The 12,497-nt window shown below is 47.3% G+C and overlaps 1 protein-coding gene across 8 annotated transcripts in view; it reads left to right on the top strand.

Annotated features, from left to right (window-relative positions):
- PTH1R (parathyroid hormone 1 receptor) overlaps window positions 1–12,497 on the top strand; it is a 142,807-nt gene that overhangs the window by 99,713 nt on the left and 30,597 nt on the right. For all 8 annotated transcript variants that reach the window (XM_068934051.1, XM_009684146.2, XM_009684145.2 and 5 more), the window contains 2 exons: window positions 8,320–8,414; window positions 11,402–11,588. In XM_068934051.1, the coding sequence (XP_068790152.1) occupies window positions 8,320–8,414; window positions 11,402–11,588 (282 nt within the window). The remainder of the gene's footprint in view (window positions 1–8,319; window positions 8,415–11,401; window positions 11,589–12,497) is intronic.

The raw sequence follows: 12,497 nt of genomic DNA, 5'->3' as shown, positions 1-12,497 counted from the left end.
TCCTGTTGCACTCTGGCTGTCCCAAAAAGTCTCTCTGCCTCCAAGCAGATAGGCTGAGAGACCCGCGGCTTCCCACCCCAGTGCCCTGACCAGGCAGCTCTATTTTGTTTATTTTCCATCCGGTGTTTAGCGAGACCGGAGGACAAGGGAAGGAAGGGGAATAGATCGGCCAGTGTTCATCCTCTGAGGAAGGCAGTGTGGTTAAACACCAGCTGTTTGTCTGTCTGCTCTGTGTTTTAAGTCACTGAGCCACAGGCTGCTCAATATCAGGAGAGTGTATTCAGCACTGTCGCATATTTACTAGATGATGTGTGGATAGATATATACATATCTATATGTATCACTGTATATTTGTCCTACTCCTATGCTATTCCCTAGGCATCAGTTCCTGGGCATGTAAGAGACAGGGCAGAGGGCTGAAAGGACCTTGGGTCTGACAACATTGACTATTCTCCTTTTGACTTTCTTAAGATCCCTTAGGCAGAGGAGGCGGTGCGGCCTGTCTCGTTGGAGCTCCTCGGTCTTTGGATAAAACATGACACACGTGGGCAGTCTTGATTTGGCTCTAGCATTGGTAGGCAGCATTTTTGGCAATTTCCCTCCATCAAGTGTAGTAGCACTTTGACCACGGTCCCCTTCCCTTTCACACAGCCAACAGTAGCAGCACCTTCAGCGTTGCCATTTTTCTGTTCACCCTTTCAGACGTTGGCAAAGCTAACGGCATATTTTGTTCAGTACGCAGTAGTTTCCTTCATTCTCATCTCCCCCAAAGCAGCACCAATGCCAAGCACATCTTGCTTTAAAGTAGGACAAACACATCCTGTTTTCAAGGACGAGCTTAAGGGTAAATGCGACCTGCGTCTACTGAAATCATGGGGAAGGGGAATATGAGCCAGCAACTTGGGAGGTTAGCCCAGCTTGGAAACCACCAGTCTAGCAAGATGGACCATCCAAAGATCTAACCTCAGCCCACCAGTTCTGTCTTCATCTGCTACTGCTTGTTTATATCGTGGTGGTTTTACTGTTCCCAAAGAAATCAGAGAGGCCGTGGGAATCCATCGCATACTAAACACAATGGGAAAAGCGCAGCATGTTCCAGAGCTGCTTTATCTAAACTCCGTTCTTCACACCAAAGATCTTATATGCCTGGCCTTTGTTCTTGATACTCTCTGGGGTCTTTTTAAAAACCAATAACTTTTCATAGCCTCAAACTGATTGCATGGAACATGTTTACACAATGTATGCTGCGTGATGCAGATGAAATAACCATCAGAGTGTTGTGCATTCGCATCATAAGAGATGGGCAGGTGTTTTAAAATATGTTTAGGAATAAAAATTGCTTCATCAAGACCTGCTCTTCATTCTTGCAAGCAGCCCTGTCATGCAGTTCTCAGTTCATACCTATCAAGTCTAGTGTGTTCCTGTAAGCACTGTAGCGCCTTTTACTGAGGTGCTGCTGATAACAGTTTATGCCTGGAGTCTACTGAGAAAGTCTGATGGTTCATAACAACAGCAATAATGCTTACTAGATATGAGAATACAAGAATGCCTAGGCAAGTGTCAGATCTAGTCACCTTGTACCCCATCTTTAACCATTGCTGGCCTACGGTAGGTGCCTAGAGACAGCTTATAAAAGTTGGCAAACCAAGAGTGTTCTTGTCCCTAGTCACAGCTCTCCAGCGGTCTGCTGCTGTGGCGCATTGTGAGGATAGGGTTTGCAGAAATTTTCTCCATTAATTTGAACAGCGTATTTTGGGCCCATTTTGGCTGTGGCCTCCTGGATATCCTGTGGCAATAAGTTCCATGCCCAAGTTGACTGGGCATGGCATGAAAAAGTGCTGCTTTTTATGAATGTGTGCTTCTATGGGGCACTCAAATTGCTCAGCTGGCTTCTGAGACATGGATCTTCCCTCTGCCCTTTTCTAGAGCAATAGACTGGTACCTACAGGATGCTAGATGATGAAACCACTCAACACCTGTGCATAAACACAGATTTACACAGCTGAATTTAGGTGTCTTTGGGAGCTGAATTTCACCCCTGTACCTGTCCAGACTGTAGGGATCTGAAGCACTCGGTACCTCCTTAGGTAAGGGAAGAGAGTTATGTAGCAAAAAGCAGTGTTCAATGCATAATGATTTGGAAGTTTAAGCTTTGTAAATCAGTGACTGTTTTGTGCTTTTCAAAAATATCCCTTCTCCTCGCTATTAAGCCTTTTTAGTGACATCTTTTATTAAAAAAAGAAAATAAAAGAAAAAGGGAAGGGAAGGGAAGAGGAAAGGAAAGGAAAGGAAAGGAAAGGAAAGGAAAGGAAAGGAAAGGAAAGGAAAGGAAAGGAAAGGAAAGGAAAGGAAAGGAAAGGAAAGGAAAGGGAAAAGAAAAGAAAAGAAAAGAAAAGAAAAGAAAAGAAAAGAAAAGAAAAGAAAAGAAAAGAAAAGAAAAGAAAAGAAAAGAAAAGAAAAGAAAAGAAAAGAGAAAAGAAAAGAAAAGAAAAGAAAAGAAAAGAAAAGAAAAGAAAAGAAAAGAAAAGAAAAGAAAAGAAAAGAAAAGAAAAGAAAAGAAAAGAAAAGAAAAGAAAAGAAAAGAAAAGAAAAGAAAAGAAAAGAAAAGAAAAGAAAAAGCAGTGACTAGAGCTAGTGGCAGAAGCGTTCTGGCATTGCTTATCATTCAGAACAGTAAAATGCTGCCCTTGCTGATTTCAAACATGTCATTAGCAACATCTGAATCAGCAGTTTTCAGAAGCTTTGCAAATACTTGATCTGGAAGGCCCTTACATACATCGCTATCGTCATACACTGCTAATCTCACCCATCAGCCTAGCCTGCCAACCCCTCAAAAGACCACTGGATCTATTTCAGTTTCATGACCTAAGCGATGTAGACTATTGCCATTGTAATGCCACAGTCAGAGATATGCCTCCATCCTTGGAGCTCTTCTGCCTGCATATCTCGCAGGGATCCTGTACAAGGATCAGAGTGTTTGCGTACACCCAGAGTTTGGGCGATAAAGTACTTTGGAGGGAATTAGGAGAAAGCATTGAATACTCCCCGTTTTCCAAGGATTAAACATCTAAATGGAGCATCCAGCCAAATGGCCCCACATTGAGGTACCCTTACCACTTGTGAAAAAGTGAGCCCCTGGTTATATTGGACCAGGCAGGATTTATTTGACCCTCTGGAGTGTCCTCATCAGACATGCAAGGCCTCACAAGTAGAGTGTGAGGCTCCCATACGTTCCCTCTGACTCTGTGGCTGGATGCAAGTAACTGGCTCGCCTTGACTGGCCATGTGGGGTCACAGGCGGAAGGAAGGCCTTGTAGTGAGGGTGTGCCACCACGGAGGGCACTGGGATCAAAGCAGTTCTGGTGTGAGGCCACCTCCCAAGCCACAACTGATTATGAAGCTCTTCACCAGTCCTGCAGACAGAGGTGCCTCGTCACATGTTCCCACCCTAATTTCCCTCCAATAAGGGGAATCAAGGCAGCCAAGCAGACCAGCTCAGAATTAGGCATGCTGCCTTTAGATAAATGCACAAATTAAGACACACAAACACTGAAGTCCTGGAGGCTCCACCCACTCACCTAAATATAGGTTATAGTTATGCTCAGAGTCAACTGAGATATACTAGAGCATGCAAGGCATCGACACGGGACTGGCAGATATGACACGGGACCCACAAGAAAATCATTCCCCTCTATAAAGCATCTGGAAGCCAGACAGGACACTTAAGTGTCTAAAATGACATGAGATACCTAGGCAAGAACAACTGAATTGAGTCCTGAAAGTGTCAGGACCTCTTACCTGGGATCGGAATGGGTTCGAATCCTTGTACGAAACAGACCTCCTCTATTTAAACTAATCACCCTTGCCCCCCTTCACAGTCAGTGACAACCCAAGAATTAGCTGAGGGAACCATTCGGTGGTTAAAATAGTCAGATGCATTGCAACCTAAAGCGCCCTTTTCTTCCTGTTGTGTGGACCTCAGGTGGCCAGCTCTGATGGAGCCATCCACGCCATAGACTGTTTATGTTGAATTAGAGGACCACATCCACTATGACAAACTCGATACACCCACACCAGAATTTGAGGGAGCAGAAGGACTCTTCACATAGACTTCCCTACAACTAGCTGCAATGTAAGAGTGAAATCATACCTATGCGTCTGCACTGGATGGGGCCTCAACACCTCACAGTCAGTGCTCTGTCCAGCTCTGAGCTGTCCTACAGAAGAAGGCAGTCAGCCTCTGGATTCAGATCAATGCAAATTACATCCCCATTGGAGGAAGTGGACAAATTAGGAGTCAAGTTAAGCCCTCAGCGCCATATGAAAATGTGACAGCCAGTTGCTGTGAGGGTCACACACCTGGAAGATGTCCGCAATAAGATAGTAGGGCATGCAGAGACCCTTGTGGGAGGAGGGCAGATCCATCTCACAGATGCTGATCGTGGCATCCCTGCACGCTCTGAGTTCATGCAGAAGCCATCTCCAGCCCTGTTTTGGTTTCTTGTTCTCCCAAAGCCATCAGGCTGCCGTAAAGTTTCTGCCTTGAGGCTTCAGGATGGCAGAAAACTGAGATGCAAAAGGGAGCAGAGAAGCAGCCTCCCACAAAATGAATAAGGAGGCAGAGAGGGCAATCTTCTTACAGGTACAGCACGCAACACGTGTGGCACAGTACTTAGGTGTTTTGTGGTTTGTCTTTTTGTCAGTCTATGAGTTATGGATGAAGTAAGTTGGAGAGAGAAGGATCAGGTGGGTTGGCTCACTGAGGACAAAACCACTTACCTGGCAAGACGAAACAGATCGCTGTGGTTTGGTGAAGCTTTGTGATGCATGGCCAGAGAGGATGGGGGAAAGGCCTTTATGCTTTGTGGTGCTTGAGAGCACAACAAAGGCACGACCTAGAGGAAGGAGGTTGCATGACCTGAAGGGAAGCTGGTCCACTAATGCCCAAGTCAGCTCAGCCACACTGGACCAGCCTCGTATGACCCAGCTCCTTCTGGGAGCAACCAAGACTGGCTCCGTTAAGCAGGGGGAAGGCCTCCAAAGCATTCACTCCCAGGACCACTCGGCAGACGAAGGGGGCATGTTGGTCACTGCCCAGGGAGAAGGCAGAGACAGGCGGCACAGCAAGGTTGTTAGAGGTGGGGAGAAGGAGAACGGGGGTTCAGATCCCTCCCACACTTTGCCCTCGGGGACAATGCAGAGCCCAGTGTGCTCTCATCAATGAGCGGGGCCCAACAGAACAGGTGATTTGTGCACACCAGCATTATTCGAGCCTTTACGTTGCCAGAGGTGGTGCTGGGAGCCATGCCAAGTCAGGTCACTTTCTGTGCCTACCTGAGCTGACTGGGACAGGCTCCAACCTCAGAAAGCTCACTACGAGGCAGTCACTGCCTTGGTGATGGCAAGACATGGTGGAGGTAGATGTTCACTACTAAGCTCTGGGGAGAGCTGCTGTTTCATGTTCTGTGTTTGCATAGCTCCTGAGGTCCTGTCCACAGCTAGGTGGTGAGATAGACTGCTATACCCAAATGGAAAGATTGCTTCCTGACCTCCTCTATCCTCTTCTCCTACACCCACAATTTTATGAGGCGCTTTTGCTGGAAGGAGAATACTTGGGTTTGTAGGCTGAGGAAAGGTCACCATGGGCAATATTTTACAAGCATGACATTAAGGCATGCAATCATTATCTCATCCCAGCACAGCATGGGATGGAGTGGGTGGAGGGTACTTTCAAGGATACCAGCTGTAAAACTGATGTTCCCCAGTCTTGATATCGCACTGTGAGTTTTACACTATTTTGTTGATAATCCCAGCTCCCAAAGTCATAGAATGCTGGGATTTTCTTTTGCCCCTTTGGTTTTCTTTTCTTTGTTTTCTTTTATTTTTCCAGCTTTTCTCTTTTCAGTGTACATACATCAACAGTTGAAACAATGAACAATTACACTGGGAATCAGCTTAAATTACACTGGTTGAAGTATCACTCCTTTTAAAACAGCGTTTTATGGTCTGACAAGGCCAGATTTTTGAAGGGCAGGCTGTCTGTTCCAAACCTGATGGTCAGTGTGTGTTCATGGTGGCGTCATAGCAAACATCAGGCGGAGCTTCTTCTGTAGTACGATGGTCTGGTGGGTAGCGCACCGTCCTGGGACTCCAGAGGCCAGGTTGTGTCCATGTCTCCGCCACGCATGACCTGGGCAGTTTTCTGTGAAATAGTTAAACTGCCCTCTAGCTGCTCAGCTCCAAAAAGAGGGTTCTTAGGCCGTGGAGATGGTTGTTTCAGCTGGCAGATGACTCAATATTTTGTTACCTGGAGGACCTTTCCTGATTCAGCACTGTGGTTTCCACGGAGCTGGGACCTCCCGTGGGCTAGGAGATGCATGAGATCTGGAATTGCCCTTTGAACCTTTTCTCCCTTAGTAATTCCAGGTCTTACCATCCCCAAGTACAAACACCACTGGGAAACAGCGAGTGTGAGATGCCCTTTCAAGGCCCGCCCCACGCAACCATTTTGGGATCCTCATCCTTTCGCTCCTGAGAGTTTCCCTAAGGACCTTTACACCCCATCCAAAACACCTTCCCTGAAAATTCCTGCTGTGACGCTGTGCAGGATTTGTAGCACCTACATTTGCAAGCCAGCACATCAGCGTGCATGCATGCATGTGTGTATGTGTATGTCTTGGCAGTTCTGACTCAATATCCTTTCAAAAAGGGGCCCTGTGGTTAATCAGAGGAATTAACCACAACCTCCTAAAATGTCCTGCCAGCCAATCAGCAGGCTCTTCCCAAGACCTTTGCTGCTACAGTGGTGTCATTGTCCGATAGGAACATGGATCTTTCCGGTTAAAATTCTGAATGGGGCTCAGGAATGCTTTTGTTCAGCTTGGTGTAGTGATGCTTCAGAATTGCCAAATTATCAAGAATCCAAAGTTTGCAGTAGGAGTTGTTTTTTTTTTTTTAACTTTTGCCAGGGGGGCAACTGTTTTTGAGTTCAAAGAGGATCCCAGCTTGGCTGTAGGAAAAGCGCACTAGGCCTTGAAGGGAACGAACTGATTTTTTTTTTTTCTTCCCCCTAAAGCTCTGCAGTCTGCTCACATTGGCTCTTTAGTGCCTGCTGCCTGCACAGATATATGTATAAAAATACACACACACGCACATACACACACATACCCACACACACACAAGATTAATACTGGCAAGCACACCACTCTACCAATGGAAACCGCAAAGAAACATTCACATATCTGGGGATTCTGATGTAATAGGGCTGAGGTTTCGCATTCCAGGACAGCGTTTCTAGCCTCAAATCAAAATCAGAGCTGTCATTCAGAGCCCAGCGTTACTCATGTTATTGAAACTCAGCGGGTGGGGAGAGGGAAGCGCAGGAGGCGGAGGGAGGAGGGAATAAGGAGAAGGATGCTGAATTGGTTGGTTTCCACAGCGTTTATTTCTAAGTTCAGATGAAGAGAGGCATACGAGCTGGAATGGCAGCAAAAGTTTTAACCCTTTTCAAGTAGACGTTCAGTAAACCCTGAATTAAGCCGCATTCCCCAGTTCCGGGATGAAGAAAAGCATCTCAATATTTAAAGGAAATCTCAGAGTTTCTGAGCCCAACCCTTCAAAATGTAGCGGGCCAAGAGAACTAAGACCTTGTGTGGGATTAATGACTAAGAGCCCTCCAGTGACAGGACCTTCTCCACTGGGACATTGGCCAGCTAAAGTTGTGTCTGGATTGGAGAACTGGATAATCATAGTCACAGGGTACTCTTGAATTTAAAAAAGAAAACCAAAAACAGGTGATTTCTTTCCACATGCCTTAGCCAAAATATATTGTCCCCATGTTTTCTGTGGTGGGTTGGCACTCCCCAGTCTGGACATCAGTCATTCAGCAATGGTATGGCATAACCTAACTGCCAAATTTTACAGTTACAGCAAAAATCCCAGGTCAGTGGGTATTTTGCTTGAGCGAAAACTGCCAAATGATCTCTGGATTGACTGAGAGTTTGTAAAGCGCTTTGGGTTCCTTTGGGATGAAAGATGCTGCAAAACTCTGGGGTATGGGATTTACCCAACTCCGTCACTATTCCCTTGCAAAAGTCCCAGCTCCCCTACGTCATTAGGAAAGAGGAAAACCATTTCCCGAGCTGCTTTTATGTTGAAGAGATGACATTAGATGTGATTGCCGAAGGTTTCCTGGGCCTAGAGCTTTACATCCCCATTAGGTATGACAGCCTGAATCTCTATGCTGCTACCATGGTTATGTTACAATATAGTAGGATGCGTTCTAATGTGGCGCTATTTTTTCCATCATTTGTACTGCAGGAGGTCTTTGATCGCCTCTATTTGATTTATACTGTTGGATACTCCATCTCTCTGGGATCCCTCACAGTTGCTGTCCTTATCCTGGGATACTTCAGGTAGGCGGCTCTGTTTTTACCTAAGCGAGTAATCGCTGGACCGGCAAAGCCTCGGGCTTTCCTAAAGGATAAAACTGGGGTGGCATGTACTTCTTCAGCAAGCCACCACGGGTGGCGTTTGTGCTTTGGGCTGTGTTAGTGCCACTTAGTAAAAGTCCTTGGGTGTTGAAGGTGGGGGATGTTTGAACTTCTTCCCCGTGGTTGCAATGGAGTTTTCTAGACCCTATTTATAGAGAATGGAAAGAGAGGCACCTCCAGAGATTTGTCTCACCTCCTTCTATCCATCATGAAAGTGAGCTCTCCAGCCCACAGAACTCACTGGCACACCTCCCTGTTGCAGCTGCGACCATGGGAGGAGAAGGTATCGTTTGCTGCTAGAAGTTTGTCCGCTGGGAAACCATAGCGGTAGAGCAGGGTCCTGACCCCAAATCTCCAGAGCCCAGTGCCGTAAGCCCTTCAGTTGCTGGCGGTAACTTCTCATAGCAGACACCAGGACCCAGACAACAGCTGTGGAGATAAATTCTCCACGCGGCAAGCAGCCACGTGGTGTCTGCAAATGAGCTCAGCAGCTCCCACCATGCAAGCGCAGGCTAAGCCCCAGACACATACCACTGGGAATAAAATGTGTAGCCACTGGCGCTAGAAACACTCAGTCCTCTCTGCAGTGAGCAAAAGGAGACCGGGTTGATTATCTTAGATATCAGAGCATCTCAAATAGTTGGATGTGTTGACCAGTGACAAATGCACAGGCCAACCAGGCCTGCAGCTTGCTCCTGGACAGAGTTAGCATGAGCTGGTCCCAGAGCCCAGCCCTGTCCCTCAGAGGCCATCGCCCTCCTCTTCTTTCAGCCTTTTGCCCTGATAGAGGTTTTATATCCCATTGGATACCGGCAAGGTTGTTAAAATATTTAATGCCCATGAAACTCTGGCAAAGGTCCAGAATGTGCGAGTACAAATCCATGTGCCCCACTTATTCTTCACAAAAAAAAGGCTTCAAAAAGAGTTCTCTCTCTTTTTGAGGAGACACGCTCTCTCTTTCTTCAAGTAGTCAGAGCACCTCAGGTACAGACCAGGTGACACAGGTGGCTGCACTAGCCCATCTTTGCCCCAAGGACTCAAAGTAGCTGCAGAGACTGGGCCAGACTTTGTTCCAGATAACACACAATCCAGAGATTCGCTGACTACATTCCACATGCAGGGAGCAAAGCCCATCCTAATTTATACCTCAGCACTTCCACTTGGCATGATTTGTACTATAATGGAACAGGAAACAACTGCTATTACTGTGACAAGCTTGCCCAAAGGAGAAAAAAGCATGTTATTTTCTGGTACAATTACATTTTTATTTCCATTATTGGAGCTGGGGATTTAAAAGGGTATAAATCCATGAATTGGTTCATGCTTGGCTAACCAGATAACAGAGCCATAAGAAGAAGTGAGCAGAAAGGGACCCTGGCAGGTCAGTTAATTCCTTCATCTCTTCAGAGGCAGCAGGATCACTATTCCTAAAACACACCTCACAGACGTAGGTGTAACCCATTCACATCTTACCGTCCAGCTTTTCCCCAAAAAGGATCTTAAAGCGCTTTACAATCATCATTTGTGGGGCCAGCAAGTGCTCAGCATGAGCAAGCAATGGATATTGTCTGATGGGAAATAGAGAAAACAGCCCAGTGCACTGCAGTTACAAACCCCAGGCTGAAATCTGGAGTGGGTACAAAGGCAAGTAATTTCTTGTACTAGAAACACTGCAAGTCTTTTAGAGGCCACCAGTTCTTTAGGCTTTGTAGTCCAATTCCTCTGCACAAACAGCGGATAAACGTGCAGCATTTAAACCGCAGGTTTTGTCTTTGTAAGAGGGATGCATTTGTTGGAGGGATGGATTTAGCAGTGAAAGGGACACACATAGATACTCACTGTAGTATCAGTGAGTGTTGTGCATATATTCTGCTTTTGCGGCCTGAGCGAACAGCGCCCGCGCACTCCGTGCACGCTCCCTACCCCTGCTGCAGAACAGAGCCCCCCCGCCGCCCCTGCAGCCGCACTGCACACTAATGCAACTCACAGGAGGTGCACAGCATTGTGGCTGCGCTCCCCATGCAGTCACTACTCAAAGAGTACTCGTTGCTCACGTACGGTGCAGTGAATGCATACTGCCTGAACATACACATGCTCCCTTCCTGTACTGACTGCATGCCACAGACATGCCTGTGGTGCATGCATCGCACAGAGGGTTCACGTGCACTGTGTGCACACTGCACACCTGACACACTCTCGTCGCACGCGCGCTGAACCCTGGGGAGATGCTCACCGTACACGCACTGCACACAAGAATGCACAGCCTGCACACACGGCGCAGGCGGTGTTGGCTCACCGCGTGTGCACATGTGTGTTCCCCGAACGTACACTGAACACTGGCTGCACACCCGCTACGTTCACCCTGCATTTCAGATGTGCCCACGCTGTGCATGCACTTCATACCGAACGCATCCCACATTGCCTCTGGCTGCCTGTGCCCTGCACACACGCTGTCCTCCAGATGCAAATTCATTGCACACGTACTGCACACTGATTGCACACTGCACTCCTAATGTGTACACACTGGGCACAAAGCGCCTATCAGAGGCGCTCTGCACAGCCCCCAGATGCATGTGCACAGCACGCACACCATACTCCAGACATAAATTCACTGTGCTCACTGCCCACGGGATGCCTGCTCACTACAGGAATAAGAGAGTCTAAATGGCACAGCGTTGTCCTAATACGATGTCAGCAGCACCATGCCTCGACCAAACCCCCAGAGTAGGCATTAATTCACTGACCAACCTTGGCGTGAACTGTGAGCTGAGGGCAGCTGTGGCACTAGCATTCCCATGGTGACACTATCATTGAGAAGAGCTGGGACTTATAGGAGGCAGGGGTGACCCTGAATCTGTCTGACTGGCAGTCTAAACTATTTCAATCTTTCTTTGTCCCCTCCATGCCAGGCGTTTGCACTGCACTAGAAACTACATCCACATGCACCTCTTTGTTTCCTTCATGCTGAGAGCTGTGAGTATCTTCGTGAAGGACGCGGTCTTGTACTCCGGGTCAGCTTTAGAGGAGATGGAGCGGATCTCAGAGGAAGACCTGAAGTCCATCACTGAAGCACCTCCAGCAGATAAGTCACAATTTGTGAGTATCGCCAGAGCAGCCAGTCCCTCCAGTCCTCATGGTCCTGCCCGTCCTGTTCATCACCTTACCTCTTTCATGGCAACTTTCTGCCCTGTTGAGGGATTCCAGTGCTCTGGCCCTTTCTTCTCCCCAGCTCTTCCCAATCCCCCTCAATTTACTGGCCCAGAGGAAATGTGCAGCCCTTGAGCTAAGGAAGAATCATTCCCTATGGCAGTCAAAGGTAAAGACAGGGCTGAGGCTTTGGATCACACCTACAATTACCATTTTAAACAGCTTCCCTGGTGCCTCATAAAGCTAGTGGCTCTGGAAACACCTGTGGCTATCCTTGCACAAGGAACATCAGTGCTTACGCTTCACAAGGTATGCTTTTCCCATCTCAGTGTGCAATTGTTGGTTTTTCCAACTTGAGCTCCTCTCTGTACAAACCGGGGAGGCATTACTGTGCTACAACATCTGTGCCACCAGACTGCCACTGCAGGCACAGCAAAGCCTTGGCTCAACATTGCTTGGAAGACACTCGGCCCTGACTCCAGAACTAGACCAGAGGTAGCTTGTGAAGGAGGCTAGCAGTAGACACCTTGCCTTGCGGCAATTTTGCAGCAATCCACGGTTGATTGCACCTGTTATACATTCTCTCTCCCATCTTTGCTGAAAGTCATTTTAGAGGGGACAATGCAGGAATTTGTACTAAGAACAGAAAGGATAGGGTTCATCTGAACAAAAGCAGAAGTCTGCAAGGGAGACATCTCTGTTCAGTCTAGTCACCTCAGGTTCCCTCTGTGGCCAGCAGAGATCTAGTCAACATAGCAAATTAAGTTAATGGCATGACTCTCCACATTTAAAGCAAAAATTGAAGTGAGATTAGGTGAACTCGAGTCCAGAAGTACCTGTTCATCTTCACTGCATGGA

The sequence above is a fragment of the Struthio camelus genome, chromosome 2 (assembly GCF_040807025.1).
Source record: "Struthio camelus isolate bStrCam1 chromosome 2, bStrCam1.hap1, whole genome shotgun sequence".
NCBI lineage: Eukaryota > Metazoa > Chordata > Aves > Struthioniformes > Struthionidae > Struthio > Struthio camelus.
This window is presented reverse-complemented; position numbering and strand designations above follow the sequence as displayed.